General features: G+C 39.9%; 1 protein-coding gene across 1 annotated transcript in view; it reads right to left on the bottom strand.

Annotated features, from left to right (window-relative positions):
• Window positions 1–1204: 1204 nt before the first annotated feature.
• Window positions 1205–18394, bottom strand: part of FAT4 (FAT atypical cadherin 4) — a 131929-nt gene continuing 114739 nt past the window's right edge. Inside the window, exons 12-17 of the mRNA XM_061472183.1 lie at window positions 16411–16496; window positions 15150–15329; window positions 14155–14279; window positions 12789–13006; window positions 7917–8178; window positions 1205–3761 (exon numbers count right to left, since the gene is read on the bottom strand). Coding sequence (XP_061328167.1) covers window positions 1882–3761; window positions 7917–8178; window positions 12789–13006; window positions 14155–14279; window positions 15150–15329; window positions 16411–16496 — 2751 coding nt within the window. The 3' untranslated portion in view covers window positions 1205–1881. The remainder of the gene's footprint in view (window positions 3762–7916; window positions 8179–12788; window positions 13007–14154; window positions 14280–15149; window positions 15330–16410; window positions 16497–18394) is intronic.

The raw sequence follows: 18394 nt of genomic DNA, 5'->3' as shown, positions 1-18394 counted from the left end.
CAAATGTAAAACCAGTTTTTTCTAATAAACCCTTATGGACTAAAATACAGTTTTATTCTGTTAGAAAACTAAAATTAGATTTGGTACATTTTGACATTATCTTAGGCTCAACAACATCACAATACCATCTTCTCTATCCTGCTGGTTTTCAGTCACAGCAAGGTCACTCATGAACTCCAAATGCATAATTTTACATCACCTTGCTTCTTAAAGCCCACCTTCTGAGTAAAAAGCTAGTAAAAGACAAAGGAGTGGAAATGAGAGAGAAAGGATGAAAGCTTTCCAGTAACACATACTGAAGATTTTAAATAAATATTTTAATTCTATTATTGGCATTTACAGGTAGAAAGCATACAGTATGTTACAATTTTATCAAAACGTGAAAAATATGGATGTTACATAAGTAACAAATGTAAAAAAAGTATTTTTCTTACCTTCCCTGAAAGTAAGAAAACTATTCAGCATAGGAAAATATTGATATAAAAACACAGCTTAGGTAAAAAACAAAACAAAACAAAACAAAACAAAATTTAAGTTTTTACACAGTACGATAGGTTCATCAGATCTGCATGAAAACGTAAGGACTTTGTGAGGTTCTACTTTACCTAAAACTTTAGGGAATCTGGGACAAACAGTAAGCTACATTAATGAATCTACAAGTAGTTTTCCCTCATATCCGCTCCAAAATGCTAGAGTGCAGTAATTTTCTATACAATAAATAATTCTTCCAAGTTTCCATCATAGAAAATCATCTAATGCAGAAAATGCCACTCCAGGGTCATAAAGGCTAGGCAGTGCTTTAATAATAATTATGATAATACTTATTATAGTGCTTTATAATGTCTAAGCACTTCAGATGAGTTAACTAATCTCACAACACCCCTGTGAGGTAGGTAGGTGTTTTTCCTACCTTTCCATAGTACAGATGGGAAGATGAACTCTGGGGAGAAGCACAGACTGCAGCAGCAGCAGCACAACCTAGATGAGAGACCAAGAAATGCTCCCACTCACCATACTGCTGCTGTGGATGGGGTTGGGCTGCTGAATGCTCCAACCCACCGGAAGCACTGAAGGGGGTGGGCAGGGACCAGGGTTAAGCATCCCCAAAATATTTCATAGAGATTCAGAAGCTCTCACACAACTTTGTCAAAAAAAACAAAATGAAAACAAAATGAAAACAAAAAAAAAAAGGAAAAAACACCCTCCCCCCCAAACAAACAAGCTGAAAATTAAAAAACTCCTAAAGTGCTGACTGGCTTGAGCTGCTTCTAGCACCTCTTGTATGGAATAAGATTTACAGCACTGTTGCCAGCAATTATTCAAGCTGATTTCATCCATAAAGTTACATGTGAGCAACTGCAGGATACGGTAACTACGTTTTCTGAGACACCTTACTAGTATAATTAATTCCTTCATTCACCACCCTTCTTCCATGTACTTCTTAAGGAAAATTAAATCCTCAATACTCTTGGATCGTAAAACATATTAGTAGCTGGAGACAATATACACATCCTTCACAATGAAAAAAAAAAATAGTTCATTTTCGGAACAAAGCATTATTAATTTAAGAATCACAAACCAAACAATGGTAAATAGGAAACCGTTTTCAAAGGCTTCATGCCAAATATCTTGCTTTCAAATACAATGCATGCAGGAGAAATAAATTCATCCAAGCACAATTAAATTAAAAATGGTTTGCTTTGTTCATGTTTTTTTTTTTTTTTGTTAAGTCTCTTTCAGCAGCATAATGGTTATTATTTTTAAAGTCTCCTCCAACCAAACTGGCCTGGGGTTCAAATGCTGACCTTTGCTTTTTACAACCATATAATGGTTTGACCAGTCCCCGTGGCTTTGCACTGTGGCAATACCAGGAGATAAAGCCTATACATACTGTTCTGCTTCCCCCTCCTTGGAAACAGGCTGTGTTGTACCACCTTTGCTGTCTTCACTCGCTGCTGCTGCTGCTGCTGCTGCTATTTTTTCAGGCAGTGATGCTAAATCTTTGAAAACATCCACATAATGTCCAAAGCCAGGGCCCCAGTTCAAGAGGTTGTCCCAGTTGAAGCTTCCCGCTTGCTGCCCCAGCTTCACAGGCAGGGAGCTCTCCCCGGTGCTGGTGGCAGGCGCCTGTGCCCCCACCGGGCCCCCCTCACCACGGCGGCCAGGGTACCGCCGGGGCTTCAGCCTGGCACCATAGTTGTCCTCATCATCCGCATCGGACTCATTGACCTGGGATAACTTGGGCATCCTGGAGGTGTACGCTATGGGCTTATCCCTGTCATACTCCATCTCTGAGCAGGTGAAGGACTCATGGGAGTCACTGTCAGAGGAAGAGTCAGGTGCAGGAATACCATCGGCTGGGTTCCTTGTCCGGGACAGGGGCCTTCTGCAGTCCTCCTCAGAAGAGGACCGGCCATGGTCTGCACTGCAGATGCTGGGGTTTCTGGGCCGAGGGGTGTTCAGTCTTTCCACCTCTTCAATGGACAACCCCACTGGGGGAGCAGTCTCCAGAGGTATCTGCCCAATGGGCTGCTTCAGGCGGCTTCCTGGTCGGGAGCTGTGGCTTGCCATGGTCTGTGGACTCTTACTTCTCCTCCCCAGCCGAGTGGCATAGTTGAAAATGCCGGGCTGGCAGCCATCATTGTGCATCTCCAGCGGGCTCCCCTCTCTTATGGCGAGGTGCAGCTCCCTTGCTGGACTGTGCCTGTAGAAAGTCGATGACTTGGAGAAGGGCGCGGGGCTGTGCCGAGACAGGGGGTTGGAAGTAGGGCATGCTGAGTGGCTTAAAGATGTTGTCCTTAAGCCCTGCCCATAGGCAGGCTGGTAAGTCAAGCTGCTGGCTCCCAGTGGCATGGGGGACTGCCGTGCGAAGCCCAGCGGGCTGTGCCTCTGGATGGAGAACTTGGGCGTGTGGCTCCGAAACTGCTTGTAGTGCTGGATGATGTCAGCATCAGAGGGGGCGATGCTGCTGGCGTTGTCAATGTCATAGTGCTCAATCTCGGGCTCGGGAGAAGCCAGTGGGGCACTGGGGATTGTCTCTGTGGCATGCGGGATGTCAGTTTCATCATAGATGAGATATGGGTTTTCTCTTTCGATGATATCGGGTTTTGGGTTTCCTTCAGGCTGCTTCCGGACAGTCATATCATCGCCATAAGGTGGTATGTTGTCAGGGTCATCAAATGCCACGTTCTCGCTCCCTTTTTTCTTCTTCTCCTTTTTCTTCTCCTCTTTCGGACCTTTCGACTTCTTTCCTCGGCACTGGTTGCAGAGGATGAGGCTGAGGACAAGCAGCGCCAGGACCGTCGCGCAGCTGCCCACGATAGCCGGCACGGCCCAGAGGGGCAGGGACAGCTCGGTGGGGTGTGGGGCTGGGAGGCAGATGTGGCCACCATTGATCCCTGCTCTACACTCATGTCCTGGGGCACACAGGACCCCCAGGCACGCCACCACTGCCTCGCATGTCTGTCCTGCATACGCCTCAGGGCAGCTGCAGGTGAAGCCGGTGTGCAGCCCAGGCTCACAGCTGCCCCCGTTTTGGCAGGGGTTGGAGGCACAGGCACCCGGCGGGACGCACTGATAGGCGTACCACCTGTTGATGCACATCAGCTCACCCCAGCAGGGACTGCTGGCACAGACGTTGGGGCCGCGGCAGCCAATCTTCACTGAGGGGTCTGTTTTGGAGAGAGTGGCGAGGCTGTGCCTGCCAGCAAAGGGAAGGCTCTCCCTGCCATACTTGATATAGGCGATGCAGCCATCAAAGCCTAGGAGGAAAAGCAACAGTCATGTCAGGACCTGAATACTGATAATGCACTCTCAACAGAATCCAAAGACACTCTAAGCATCAATGTCATACTAAAGGGGAAACCTTTTGGATCAGCAGATGGCAAGATCTATGGTGTGCCTCTTGCCCCCTGAAATAAAAAGGGAAACACAAACAAAGAAGTAAAAAAAATGGAAACCCCAGTGCTAGAATGGAGGCGACAGCCTTATTTTGTGATGTCGTGTGAAGCAGCATGAGTGGTAAATCGTGTTGTTTAATACTCCATATTTTCATTACTGAATCTTAAGTGTACTGAGCTTGCAGTTGCTCCCCTGCATTTTTACCTTATATTGTGATTAATGTAAAAATATCTGCAATATTAACCACATAACAGTGCAATATCTGAGTAACTTCACATTTTGCTAGCAGGATACCCCATTCACAGACATTTCAGTACCTAAGAATCTGAATCCTTTAGATTCTGGAGTAAGGAATGTTACATTTTGTTGCTTTTGTTAAATATTACCTCTTAGTTTGTAATGACTATTTTGTTCATAAAATTTTGATAATTTTGGGGGGTTCATATTAGATAGGAACTGAAATCTACTTTTAATCAGAACAAGATTAAGTAAAGGCTTGGCATGCTTGAAGCTCCTCACATAATTTCTATATATGCACCTTTCAAAACTTACGATTTTCACATCTAGAAATGGAGATTAAAGATAAGAAGGTAATTAATTTCTATGAAGATATGTGCGCGGCACATACGTAAATGATACCAAGATATCTTGTAAAAGGTATTTGGTTCTTTTAAGTTTGCCAAACAGGAATTCTGAAAGATACCAGTATTTTTAACATCTACACTAAGATTTCAAAACAACAAAAACATTCTTAGGTAAGTACATAAAATGTATCAACCCTGCAATTAAGATGAAATTAACATGTCAGGTTTTCTAGAAGACCTGTAAGAAATTTTACACTCCCTTTGCTTTCATTAAATCTGAAAAAAAAACAGGCAAGTGGAAGCAGAAGCCTAAATGTATTTTTAAATGTTGATCTGGGTTTTAAGAATTACATAGGCTGCACAGGAGAAAGCGCTACTGTCCCATGAGGAAGTCCCTACTTCATGCTTGGAGACTGGGAATAAAGTTCAAATCAAGGAGAAAATATAAAATTGAATGAAAAAATGCATTTTGGGTAAAACCAGGTTGCTTATACACAGACTCAACTCTGCTGCTCACTGAGCAGATTAAACCTGAGGTTTGCAATGCAAATGGATATTTTTGTGATTGCAGTGTGCTTATCTTACAGATATACTCATTAAAGGAAGTCTGAAGGTTATATTCTCAGATCTTTATTATAATGTAGTTTCCCCTTGAAGCAAAATGATTTTGCCAAAATACTAAGCAATGAGCAAATGGTTATATTTTGCAGTAACATTATATTTTCTAAAAATATATTGTTAAACTGACTCAATTTTCAATTTATAGACCCATTTCACTGAAGCTAAATGAAAGGCTCTATTGTTCAGCAAATAAGCCAAGCATTCAAATGGTTACCATAGGGAAACATCTATTCTAATAGTATTTCATGTCTTTAAAATTAATCTTAACAAATATTCCTTCTAATGACTACATTCAATATACTTAAATGCTTTTGGTTCCTATTTTCCCATCATTCTAAAACTTCTTATCATCCATACAGAGACCTGTGCGCAGCTGGCTTGGCTGTGCTAGCAGGGAACAACTTCCACCCCCTTTACTTTTGTGCTTTGCTGTCTCCCCTATTCTGAGCTGAAGTTACTTTTCATGCCTCAGTTAAGCCTCCTGTCTTACTGTTTCCTAAAATCATGGCAATACTTTCATGTCTCTCAATCTGGAGTGGCCCAAAGTTCCATACTTCCTGTAGCTCGGTTGTGGTGCTACCATGATAGTAGTGACACAGAGTTTCAGTGCCTGAGAGCCCAGGGAGCTGGGATTATCCCTGGCCTTTGTGTGATGGTTGTGTGTGAGATCGCAGGAAAATCCAGCCTTTTGCCAGGCTAAAAATTCTCTGTTCCCCAGACTTATTCCTTTCTGTGAGGGTTTTAGGATTATACAACCTTATGCTGACCTCTACTCAGAGCTGTGACAACATGGTACGCAGAAATGTGATTGTAACTTATGTACTCAGTGTTCACATGTGTGGTTGCTGTAGGAAACATGCTTTTTTCTGCTTAACTTCTGATTTTTCCCCTTGGGATGCCATCTGTGGTGCCAGGCTTACAGGGTTATATTATTAAAGACCAAATGTATCAGCTATTATCGATAACATTAATCAACAAGGAGAAGGAAAGTGCCACTACTCAGTTCTGAAGCATCATACTTGGGTGATACAACAAACAGGAGGAAATTTTCCATGCATTAGTAGTGTCAGAGAAAGGTTTATTTCTGCAAACCTTTTTGTATTTCCATTCCAATACTGCTGGAATAGAAGAACAGCCATTATGAATAGTAACTCTGTGAGTAATTGTGGAAATCTCTGTAAAAATGTGTAGCACAGAGATAAATGTTATGAATCAGAGAATCACAGACTGGTTTGTTTTGGAAGGGACCTTAAAGCTCATCTAGTTCCCACCCCCTGCCATGGGCAGGGACACCTTCCACTAGACCAGGTTACTCAAAGCCCTGTCCAACCTGGCCTTGAACACTTTCACGGATGGGGCAGCCACAACTTCAGTATGAATATTTACTCTATCATGAAACAGCAAACATACACAAGTTGTATGAGGTGATATTAAAGATTTATAGCCTTTCAGACTGTGGATTTAGGTTCAGGTGGGAGCCCAAGCAAAATGGACGATTACTTTGCTGTGTACTTGGTGGTCCCTTGCAGCCGTGATGTGATTAACAGCAACTGGGATTTTGTCAGGTCTACCTGGATTTCAAAGGATATTTACTGGATATTCCACCTTCACAGCACTGGAACCCATGTATGTTTTTGTCTGACTTTAACAGTACTGCAGACATTGTTGACTCTGAGTTCATGAAGAGTTTTATTCTACCCCCTTTGTAAATCCTTGGTATGTTGTACACAATGTAATCCAGTATTAAAATAAAATAAAATCACATGAATAAGAGATTTTGGATTGTGTATTCCTAATGGAAGCCAGACATTCCTAATTTGTTTGTTTGCCACAGCATCGGGCAGTGGTGAGAAGTTAGTGTCCTTGTTTTTCTTTGTTGCAGCTCTCCTAAAAACCTCTGATTTTAATATGCATGCATTACTCATAAAAAGTACATGCAAAAAGTGTAAAGGTCACAGCATCCATATATCCAAAATTCACAAATGTGAACTGTGAATTTGCTCTACCCAAAAATACTTTATTTGGTCATAATTCTTGATGTCAGGAAGATTTTTTTTCAACATAAAAACTCTGTATAGCCTAGGTCTGCATTGTCTGGAGTATCTCGGAGTTTGTAGCTAGAAATCACTTCCATCTTTACTTGTCACTGGGGGAATCATATCAAACATATGATATCTAATTCTTTTGCCAGGGTTTAGGATGGTTTCTTTAACTCTTCAGAGAGACTGATTTACTTCTTAACAGCTAGACGTCAGTCAGAGGGTGGCTCCTTATTGTCCTTGGTTTCTGTTACTCAGAAATAAATCTTATTCTTCATTTGACAGCAGGGTAAGGCAGGAGGAAGTTAGAGTTTCAGAATATATTTTAATCATATTAATAATGGGCTAAATCCTGCAGTACTTACTAAAACCCTGCAGAGACAAAGTTCTTATTTAGCATTTTCGTCCAAGTGAAAGGTTTGCCTTGATTTTTCAGATCCTGACCAAGGTAAAGAACAGGTCCTTTCTTCTCCATTAGCATAACAAAGTGATAACAACTGACTGACAGACAAGCAAGCAAAGCCACCCCCGCCTCCAAAAAGCCCTGCAGATGGAGTGCCTGGTTTTGGAAACAACAATGGTGCAATGTGCATTGAAGGAATAAAGTCTGTGATCCTTACTCATTCATACTGTAGTTTTTCTGGCAAAGGATGGAAGTATTCTAATTCTTGAGAAAGAATTACAGTACTTTCTATAACCTTTAAGCAGAAACCTTTTGTCTGTTCAAAATGTGTTTATCTGCACTATATTAAAACAAATTAACGGAAATCACCTGCAACTGTGCTCTTGAAAGGCTGGCTTGATGGGATCCCTCCCAAAGAAATTGTAAGAACATTTAGTCCACCAAAGTCTTGCGTGGCATGGAGAATGTCTCGGCTATGAGTCTTGTCGACGGACAGGATAGTCGCAGATCCATTCTTCTCAATGAGTACCGAATGCCACTGGCCATCTGCAGTGTATATTTCTGGGATATTTCTTTCCACTTTCCCAGCAGTTCCAGCATCGGATATGTAATGCACTTTCCCACCTTTTATCTGACCAGAAGAATACAAAAGGCATGATTTTAAAATTATATACGCATAATCACTAATATACACACATAACCAGTGTAATCTCAATTCATTACAGGTACAAAAGCACATGGCTTTGGTTATAATAGAAAGCCTGTGAGTATTTTTCCCCAAATAATTGTTTTGTACTGGAAAAGTATCAATTACATATTTATCTGCATTTGAAACTCAATATTAATATATATTAATACTGTATGCATATTAATAATTTAGTACTAAAAATTTGACCTCAATTAAATATGCCATTGCATTTGTAGAAAACTTAAGAGCTACCCTCCACTCATTCCTTGGCTAACCTCATAAGAGAAGTGAGGAAACAGGCCAGCAATAGGGCATGCATGTGACAAAACATTTTATCTGACAAAAGAATAATTTCTCCTCCTTCTTCAATTCAAGTGTGGAAAATGCTTTGCTGAGTAAACATATGTTGTCCTTGCCCTAAAACCTTGCATCTAGTTTTCATTACCACACTGTAAGAATATATACAGCATGGCAGGAACTGAGCAGGTTTCCCATTTCATAATCTGTTTTTCCGCAGGAAAATAGTTGTGTTCTCTGAAGTGTTGCAAAGTGTATTATTTTGTGTGAATTTTCAACTGGGGCTTACATGAGCTTACTTTTAAACTTGTGAGCTGTTTAAGAAGAAAAAGTACTACTATATTCCATGAAAAACTTTTCAGCTTTTCATCTAGGAATGACGCCTCGCAATTCTGTTGAATCATGCGAAAGTACGATTTCAAACCTCTTATTAGCTCAACATTAAACGATCCCAAAATGAGATCTGTGCAAATTGTGCATTTAAGATTTAAAAAAAACCCAACATCCAAATCTGCCAGCTTCTCAAATACTGCATAAAAGTCAGGTAGTCAAATGACCTCCTAATGGTGTCCCCATTGTGCACAACTTGTATAGGGTAGCTCTGCAACTTGTTGCAAGTTTCCTTCCATACTCTGCAGGCTTGGTCATACACCTTAAATAAGATGACTGTTTTCCCTCGTGTTCCTCTCAGTTGGTCTGTAGCATGCATATGCAGAACATGCACACGCATAGATAGTCCAGGCAAGGTTGAAGCCCCAGGTTTGTTGAAAGCTCTCCAAGCCTCACGTGCTTTGTTCCAGGAAAAATAATGTTAACCTGGGAAGAACTGTGAGGTGACACACTGGCTACAGGAATGCTGCTCTCATTTCCAGAAACTGTTCAATGCTCTAGATTTACTTCTTTAGTGATGCAAGCTGAGGACTTTGCTCATTCGCATCGGCTTTAATATGGCTGTAAGATCATGCTCATGTCTTGGCAGCAGCCTGAACTGGAAGTATCTAGCACGTACTCCACTTGGATCAAGAGATACAATGGTTAATATGTGCACGCACTTCATTTATAAATGCAATAATTTGGATTACTGTTTGAGGGTGCCTCTGATAAAGCTGCCCCTTGAAGATAAGATGCTTTTGTTACTGGCAGACACAGGTGGCATACATCTAAACTATCATACAGCTCAAAGAAATTTGGAAGTGCAGTCACACAGACAATTACAACACACTAAACACCATTTGCCACAATCAAAAGTATTCATAAAAGGATTAACTGGGCTGAATATATACATATATTTATGGCTGTAATCTGCAATTGGTTTCTCAGTCTTATTTTGCCTTTTATGCTACATGAAAGTACTGCCTTGCATTTTGGCCTTTATGTAAAGAAATATACTATATCAGACAACATCCTCTAAGCTTATGGGAAGACTAAGCACAGAATTGTAACTTTGAATTCCACATTAGAGGGAACTGTAGAATTATTTACCTGTCAGCAACTGATCTTTTCCATACAGATTTATGACTTTCTAGCTCTATTTCTGTTTCTTTAAAATTGCATATGACTAATACTAACAGACTCATAAATAAAATACTAGTGACATTTGGAAAATAAAATTTCCAGAGACAAGGCTGGTCCATGACTTCTTCAAGCAGGAAAAAATAAGGAGTGTTCTTCTTGGTTCCTTGAAGCACAACTAAATTTGAAACAAATGCTGATGCTGACATTATTGAGTAACACCCATTTCTGCATTTTATTTAAATGGCAGAGCAACTGACATGTAAAATATAATGAAAAGAATGAATCACTAAAGCAAACATATTCCTAACTACAAGGATGATTCAACTTTACTAGGTCTCCTTTACTGAACATATTGCTTCTTATTTATCTTAAGGATACTACCTTTTGCAGATTTATAGAAGATTGGCTGAGATATCATTTAAAGGAGTTATGTTGTGATTTATTCTGGCAGCTCAATATGTGATTGGAATGGTCTGGATTGGAAAGGACCTTAAATCTCATCCTGTTCCACTTTCCACTAGACCAGGTTGCTCCAAGCCCCCATCCAACCTGGCCTTGAACACTACCAGGGATGGGGCAGCCATAGCTTCTCTGGGCAGCCCATGGCAGTGTCTCACCACCCTCACATATACATATGTTAGCTCATATAGGTCATATGCAATGCATATTCTCTATCTATCTGTACAATTAGTAGATCTTAGACCTATAGTTATGCTAATTTAATCTGATTTCAGGTGAGATTGTAAAACGAAACAAAGCAGGCAATTTACCTTTAACCTGCTGTATTTGTCCTATTACTTCTAATTGAATTAGTTGCAATGTGTATTTGTAGGAAAATAAGCTGTGAATCCTCCACCTTCCTGTTCTCTGTGGGTTTTTGAAAGGGTTACTTTCTATCTGAATTTGACTGCTGTTTAATTTAATCCACTAGGTTTTTATCTTTCCTGGATTAAGGATCCCTTTCTATTACAAAGACCTCTCATCTTTTAGTTTACATCTATCATTTAGTGAATCACCTGCTTGCAATCTCAGAGAGTCTGATTTATTACCATTTCTCCAATTTTACCCCAATCCTCGTTACACTGAAAACAGTTAACTACAAGAAGAAAAATGTGGAGGCATTAAAATAGTCACAGGACTTGTAGATTTACCCTGGCAAAATTTAATATTAAAAACAAATGGCATGTTTTCTCTAAATCCTTACACTTAGGGTAACAAGCACATTAAAAAATAAAAAAAAGCAAATTATGAAATTGTCTGGTTTGAAGACTGACCAGAGTGGAAAAGAGAAGTCTCTAAAACTCATCTTTTGTACTGGGAGTGGGCTGGGATGCCATGGAGACTGACAAGTGTGTTGGCTTCACTGGCATCTTGGGCCACTTCAGATGAAGTGCTCGTTGTGATGAAGTGCTCATACTCTGGGTATGAGTGGTGGTGTAAAAACCATGCTGAACTAACTACAGTTATATTACTACAGTTTTACTAACTACCATCATCTGGGAACTTTTCAGCAATAATCAGCACAGTGATGTTACCTTTCTTTCCTCAAACTTCTGCATCTGTTACGAGGTAAACCTCTGCTCTTCTCCCCTGCAGAGCTGGGGCTGGGACTTGACACGATCTGCTTGCTTGCATAACTTCACTAATATTAACAATAAGAAGAGTGTTTGCGTAAACACACCACAAGTGCTGTCAGCCAAGAAAGGTGGCTCTCTTTATCTTTTTTTAAGTAACACTTGTAGAGCTCACCTAGAAAATTCGACTAGAGAAAAAGGTAGTATTTGGTTTTTTTTCCCTCTAGAACTCAAAACAATGAGATCTTATCTGCTAAAATGACTGAGGCAGAAACTTCCTATCAAATGATCTGTACACGGGGGAAGTAATGCAGACCTGCTTCTTAAATGCAGCTGATATGTAAGGAAAGCTCTGTCCCTATGATCAGGCAGGTGGAGAATGTCCATGGGGCTGAAGCTTAGAAAGTGTGAATTTCTGTATGAGTTTCTTTAAAAGTCAGGGAAAAAAACTTGGAAAGCCTCACAGCAGTCAAGGAAACTTGGAGCTTACACCAACCCAATAAAGGTGCTTGCCAAAATCACTGCTCTACTCATTTAGAGTTATGAGTAAATGGACTGAGTCATAGCCAGGAACCGAACCATCGCTTTCTCTTGAGAAAGGTAACCTCTGCAGCAATAAACTCTGGGAAAAAAAAAAAAGCTGTGTGGCATGTGAAGCATTAATTCAGCTATGCATTTCATAATAATTTAAAATTTACACTGGTTCATGGGTAACCTCATGATTTCAAGTTATCCCTCACTTCCTAGTTTAATAAACACGAGCCATGCTAGCAGGAATTAATGAAAACTTTATGGCAATTGTTTGCTAGCTTATGGAGGGTCTGGGTTCAAGGTCTGAAAAATCAGAAGATAAAAGACCAATAACAAAATGATTTGTTCTGTAGAGTGTAATTTAACGATGACAACAAATATGGCAATGAGTACTGCTCTTGCTGTCACTATTTGGAGTCTAGACAAAACTGATTAGATACAAAACCATCAAGATCTTCTGATACCTTGGCAAATAGCAAGGGAATTATTGAGAAGATGAATGATACTGGAGCAGTGCCTAGTTAAAGACCTAATATTTTATAAAGGAAACAGCAAGAGTAATGGAAAAATGTGATTTTGATCACCATATATGAAGCAGTCCAGTCAAATCAGGCTCAGTATTAGCTGTAATCTTACCTTCACAGTAGTGAAGTTGCTGCTTTCCTGGATGTGAACTAAAACACCATTCTCGCTCCTTGTCCTGAACTTCACTTCCAAGCAGTCCACGTTTGGGGGTCCCAGGCTGGTGCCTCGAGTGCCATGCCTCACCATGTATTCTCGTCTCTTGTTTGGGCTTATGTGGTAATCGAGTCGTCCTTTCCCTTCTAGTGATAAGGCAGTGTCGGCAGTAATATCTGGGACAAGGATGGGAAACTGCTGAGTACGTAGCTCATTACAGCCATAGCCACCATCTGCCTAATAACGACCATTGTCTTTCAGAGCTTGATCCAGAGATCAAATTCAGAGCAGGTCACGGGGGAGAGCAGGAGTGAATGGCAATTTCAGCCCCTCTATTCTCTGGCTTCAACCAGAATGTGTGTTTGAGAGTAGGAGTGTGCTGGTAATTTACTGCTGCTATCAGTCAATAGTAAATTAAAACTCGCTAGGGAACAAGTGAGGGAGTAGGGAAAAAAATTTGGCTCCTGCAACTGTAATTCCTTCCCAGGGATGTTACTGTTTCCATTACTGCAAGCAGGGTTTCATGATATATTGAACTGTAAGCTCTTCAAGGGAGAGATAATGACTTTCTATTTGTTATGGCATTAAAAAAAAAGAATAAAAAATGCAGAGCATTGACTACCAAATGCTGTTAAAATTATGGTTAAATTCTTTTGTAAACTGGAACAATAAAAGCATATAAATCAGCTAAACAATAATGGGACATGTAAGAAAACAAAGCCCAGTCATTATACTACAACTACATGGAAATAAATCTCTCTGCTGTCCTAGACAATTCCGTATTGATTTACAGAGTTATCCACATGCAAGTTAATAATCCCAGAGTGTAAATGCCTTGCTTTCATTTACATTTACCATATTTTCTTGCCTATAATCTGATGGTTGTTTGATAAAAAGTCAACAGTCCAGAGGAGACATAAGCACATGCACATAGTGCTAATGTGAAAGGAAGGGTTTTTCCCTTACCATCTTACCTCCCTGTAGCAGACAAATTCATCCTACAGGATAGCTTTATTTTAGGTACTGATATTATACATGACTGGGAAGCAGTAGTTTTAAATGAGTGCAAGTCACCTGAAATGTGATATACATGCCAGAAAACATAATATATGCAATTTGTTGCTCTATTTAGCTCATGAAAGGACAAGCTCATGAAAGTCCATTGTGGGCTTCTCCTTCAAAATTATTTAAGAGGCAAGCATGCTGCTTGTTTTCCTGAGCTTATAAAATTCATTATCCCATGCCTCTGAAAAGGAACTCTTAATGGCATTTGGTTAAACCAGAGTTTACATTAAAGAGAAAGACAATAAAACTTCCTCTATACATTTTTCGCAGTGCTTTCCTGTCAGTCCGTCTCTGCAATGACACTGCTGCCATGACCAGTGATCAACACAGGTGCCACCATGTTGGCAGGGGCTGGTTGTACAAGCACCTTCTAGTCTGGGACACCTGAAACAAAGCAGAAACGTAGATGCTGAAGAATGTATGCACAAATAAATGGAGCAAATACACTGGAAAGCATCCTGTGTTTGAACTATATTCCCTTTCTTCCCCCCAGAGATGCAAAAATGGAGGGGCTCTTCTCCTCAGACAGATCATGCTTCTAAACAGATCCTGATTTTCAGTGACAATTTAGAACAGTCTTTTGAAAGAGAAATGAATTCAGAGACAATGAAGCTCCTATTTCCTGTTACGCAAGAGAAGAAGAAAGCCTTTTAGGTGCTTTTTAATCTGCATTCCCCCAGAGACCGTATCACAATGAACAGCACAAGCTTGGGGATTGAAAGAGGGGCTAGCAAATTTGGATGGAAGACTGACATTATTGCTACAACTTGTGACTTTACATACTGAGATGGAAAAACTGATAGAATCTGATGGTTCATAATTAATGAAAGACTGCTTGGAGGATATGAGGGAAATTCAGTGACGCTTGAGAGACAAAGTGATACAGCAGACATTGTGGATTAAAAAGAAATAAGAGGGAACAGAGGGTTAGCAAACAGTATGAGTATAGTCAAACCCAAGTGGAATTTATAAAGAAACTCAATAACAAGGCTACTCCAGCCTTCAAAGCACCATTAATAATAATTGGCAATAGAAATATAGTGATGTTGCTTTTTTGAAGCCTCTGTAATATTTTGTGAACCTTTCAGCCAAATTCATTTTCTTCCTACATTTTTCTCAATTTACAAGAAATTCTAAAGTCATTTTTTAAACAAGAAATAACTGATATTGTCTGAGTGGAACACTATCTGACTTTCATGACAGCTTCCTTTATTGTAAATGCGGTCCATTTGATACCATATAGAGCAGACGTACTGATCTAAGATTCCTTGAGCTGCCAAAGCCTGGCTGGGCTCCAAGGGACGTCCATTGACTGCAAACTCCATTATACAGCCCACAAAATCATGACTTTCCACCTGTCCTCTCCTTTGCAGGATGGGCTCTATAGACCTGATGCCACCAACAGTAACCCGATTTGGTTGTACATCGAGAGTCCTATAACAGAGGCAGAAAAACAATTTATCAGCATTGGATATTAACATAGCAGTGACAACACAGGAACTGTAACCATCAGCTATGATACGCAGCTAAAATTCCTCCTCCAAACTCACATTGTGTATTTAGAAGGGGAGACAGATCAGTAGTGCTGGAAATAACAGTTTTGATAGGTATGACTCTAAATTCCATCTCAGTTATTGCATGTCAAAATTTCTATTGACTTGACTGAGCGGTGTGCATGAAATCATAATGAATAAAGCTTTTTACTCAATTACTCTTAAATTGTAGATGATATTGACATAGCTGGAAGATGGATTCATTATTTTACAAAGCTATAACACCTTTGCTAGGGATATCACATGTGACAGGGAATACGATTGTGATTATTGTAAGAAATTAGCCAAAGTGATTGGGACTGAAGCTATTGTTATCTCCAAAGAGGATCTAAAGATGCAACAGAAAGGCTTAGTTAGGGTAAACACAAGAGATAAGACTTGTTTTCTGTACTGGCCAATGCTTAAGAAATGAAAACTGTAAAAGATGGCAACTGGAAATGACTGAAAACAACGTCAAAATAATAATGATAATAATTATTATTAAGAAAGCAGTAATCAGGTGATGTTATCTCTCACACCTTTATAAGAAAGGAGAGGTGCAGTTTAAATAAATAAACAAACACAGGACCCCAAATCATTAGGCAATAAGTCTTATCCCCATTTACACCACAGTGCAGACTACCATGGTCATACATTTCTTGTGTGCCACAAAAGCCTGGGGCCAGACATGGAGTCAAGAACTGGGGATTTCTGAATAAACTCTATGCAGAAATGTAGCCTAAATTAGCAATGGCACATGTAGAAAATTCAATTTGCTTCTGCAAAGATGGGAGGAAATAACACTTGGGATCCTTGGCTTTCAATGCCTCTGACAGAGAGCAGCTGAGGTACTGATCCCTTGCTTGAGGCTGCGCTAAGGGCATGTCATCATGACTCCAAATTTCTCTGGCTTTAGAGGGTGATTTCTTTTAAATTTTACTCAAAAAAAAAAAAAGCCTCCCACAAAATGAAGAATTATTTACCAGTCAGTAGAAACAGCAACATTGCTAACAGTGCAGTAGCCTGGCTCCTGATCCTCAGAGCAGGAATCCACTGTCAGTGATGCTGCCTGCAAAAGCCACACACGCACATATGCTGAATATTACAAAGCTGCAGTCACCAACCACATTAACTGATTAAATATATTATATCAAGAACTTGGCTAGAATGGAGCACTTGTGTATTACTGTCACTCAGCATTGCAGGGTGCTTCAGAGCCACAGATCAACCCCCATCTGCATCAACATAGTGAACACCAAGATGTGGACACTAGCAGAGAGTGCGATAATTGGCTGCTTCATACAGACAGAGAATCAGGTAAACACAGTTTTCAGATTTAGGTAGGGTTTCTTTCATGTTTGTTTGCTTTCCTCCTTGAAATGGCATTACTTTGGCTTGTACTGTATCCTGCTCTTGAGCTGAACAGAGAGCTGCTCCCTCCAAACACAAAGGGCATACCTTCAGCGGCGTGACCATGACATTAAACACATTGCTTGAGCTTGATAAAAAGCATGTTACAAAAGCTGGGAGTACAATCACTGAGAGTACTAGTTAAAAATAATAACTGACCACTCAATAATATTCCAAGAGTAACCAAGTGGACATGATTAAGGTAACCCTTAGGCTGATGTGTCATGAAGGATGTTTGTTGACATTAATAATGGTGAAAAATAAGGATACCTATAGTGGGACCAAGATGACGTTTGGAAAAGTACCAAGCATTGCCAGCACTTCCTCTTTATAATTACCCCCAAGCCATCAAGCCCCATGCACTGGGGTTACCTCATTACCCATCTCAGTCATTCACACTAAAGTGAATCATGGCACTTTTATTTGTAAGCTCTGAAAGTCTAACCAAAGCTTTCACTAAAATCGTGAAATAATTTCTGCTGATTTAAAAAGGAGCTTTTATTTTATTCCTTATTTAGCAATGCATTTTCCCCACAGAGATTTATTAATAACAGATGCACTGGAAAAAACAAAACAAAACAAAACCGAAAACCAAACCCGCTGAAAGTTATTCCTTAAAACAAATTTTCAGAAAAATAAACATAATCTCCAAATTGTACGTATCAGCGTCTCATGTTTGAACTAAATGTGTGGTACTGTTTTGCAGCAAATTTAAATCTAATGTCACTTTTAAAAATGCCTTGGTATATATTTTGATTCAGCTTACTCTGTTGGAGCTGAGCAAACAGCACTAGCTATCAGTACTTCATTACTCTGCAATGGCTTTTCTTTCTGCCTGCAACTAAGTTCACTAACTGCATCCTGTTGAAATCCCCATAGATTGTCCATGTGCATTCCAAATACATACCGTGAGCTGATGCACTGTATTGACCAAATAAATTCATAGCTCTTAGCCCTAAATCATGCCCTACGGCACACCCAAATTGTTCAATTTGCTATTTTAATGAAAGCTTATCTTGAATTTCTTTCCATAAATAATGAGCAAACTGCTTCTCCTGAGAAACATCAGTCTGCAGTTCCAAAGCAGATTATAGCCTTGTATAGATGAAACAATTCATAGAAAGAGTAATAAGATGGCTTGTCTGTATGCCACCAGATGGATCCATATTTTCCTTCAGAATATCAAAAACAAAAAATGAAATTAGCTTTTTGTTCTTAGCTCAATCAGTGTAATCTCCCTAACTTACATTGCTATGCACTCTGAAAGCCAGACTTCAACCCCAGCTCAAGGGCTAGATATTTGAGAGCATGTTTTACTTGGACCAGAGTTCACTTATTTTCTAATGTTAGTCAAATGTTCCTGCTTGTTACTTAAGCATTACTCTATGGTTACCTTGATGCATTATGAGACTTCTATCCTGTCACTCTGCAATAGCTCAGGACTGACAACTTAATGATTTTACCAGTTTCCGATAAAACCCCACTGTGCTGTAGGAAATGACAGATTTGGAATCCTGAAGGGGGGCTATTTTATACAGTTTTGGACACCTGGGAGAC

Source organism: Pezoporus flaviventris, unplaced genomic scaffold, assembly GCF_033815535.1.
Source record: "Pezoporus flaviventris isolate CSIRO_AGI_PZ_B2104156 unplaced genomic scaffold, CSIRO_AGI_Pfla_v1 ptg000070l, whole genome shotgun sequence".
NCBI classification, from domain to species: Eukaryota; Metazoa; Chordata; class Aves; order Psittaciformes; family Psittacidae; genus Pezoporus; species Pezoporus flaviventris.
Note: the sequence above shows the minus strand (reverse complement) of the source record. Positions and strands in the feature narration are given on the sequence as shown.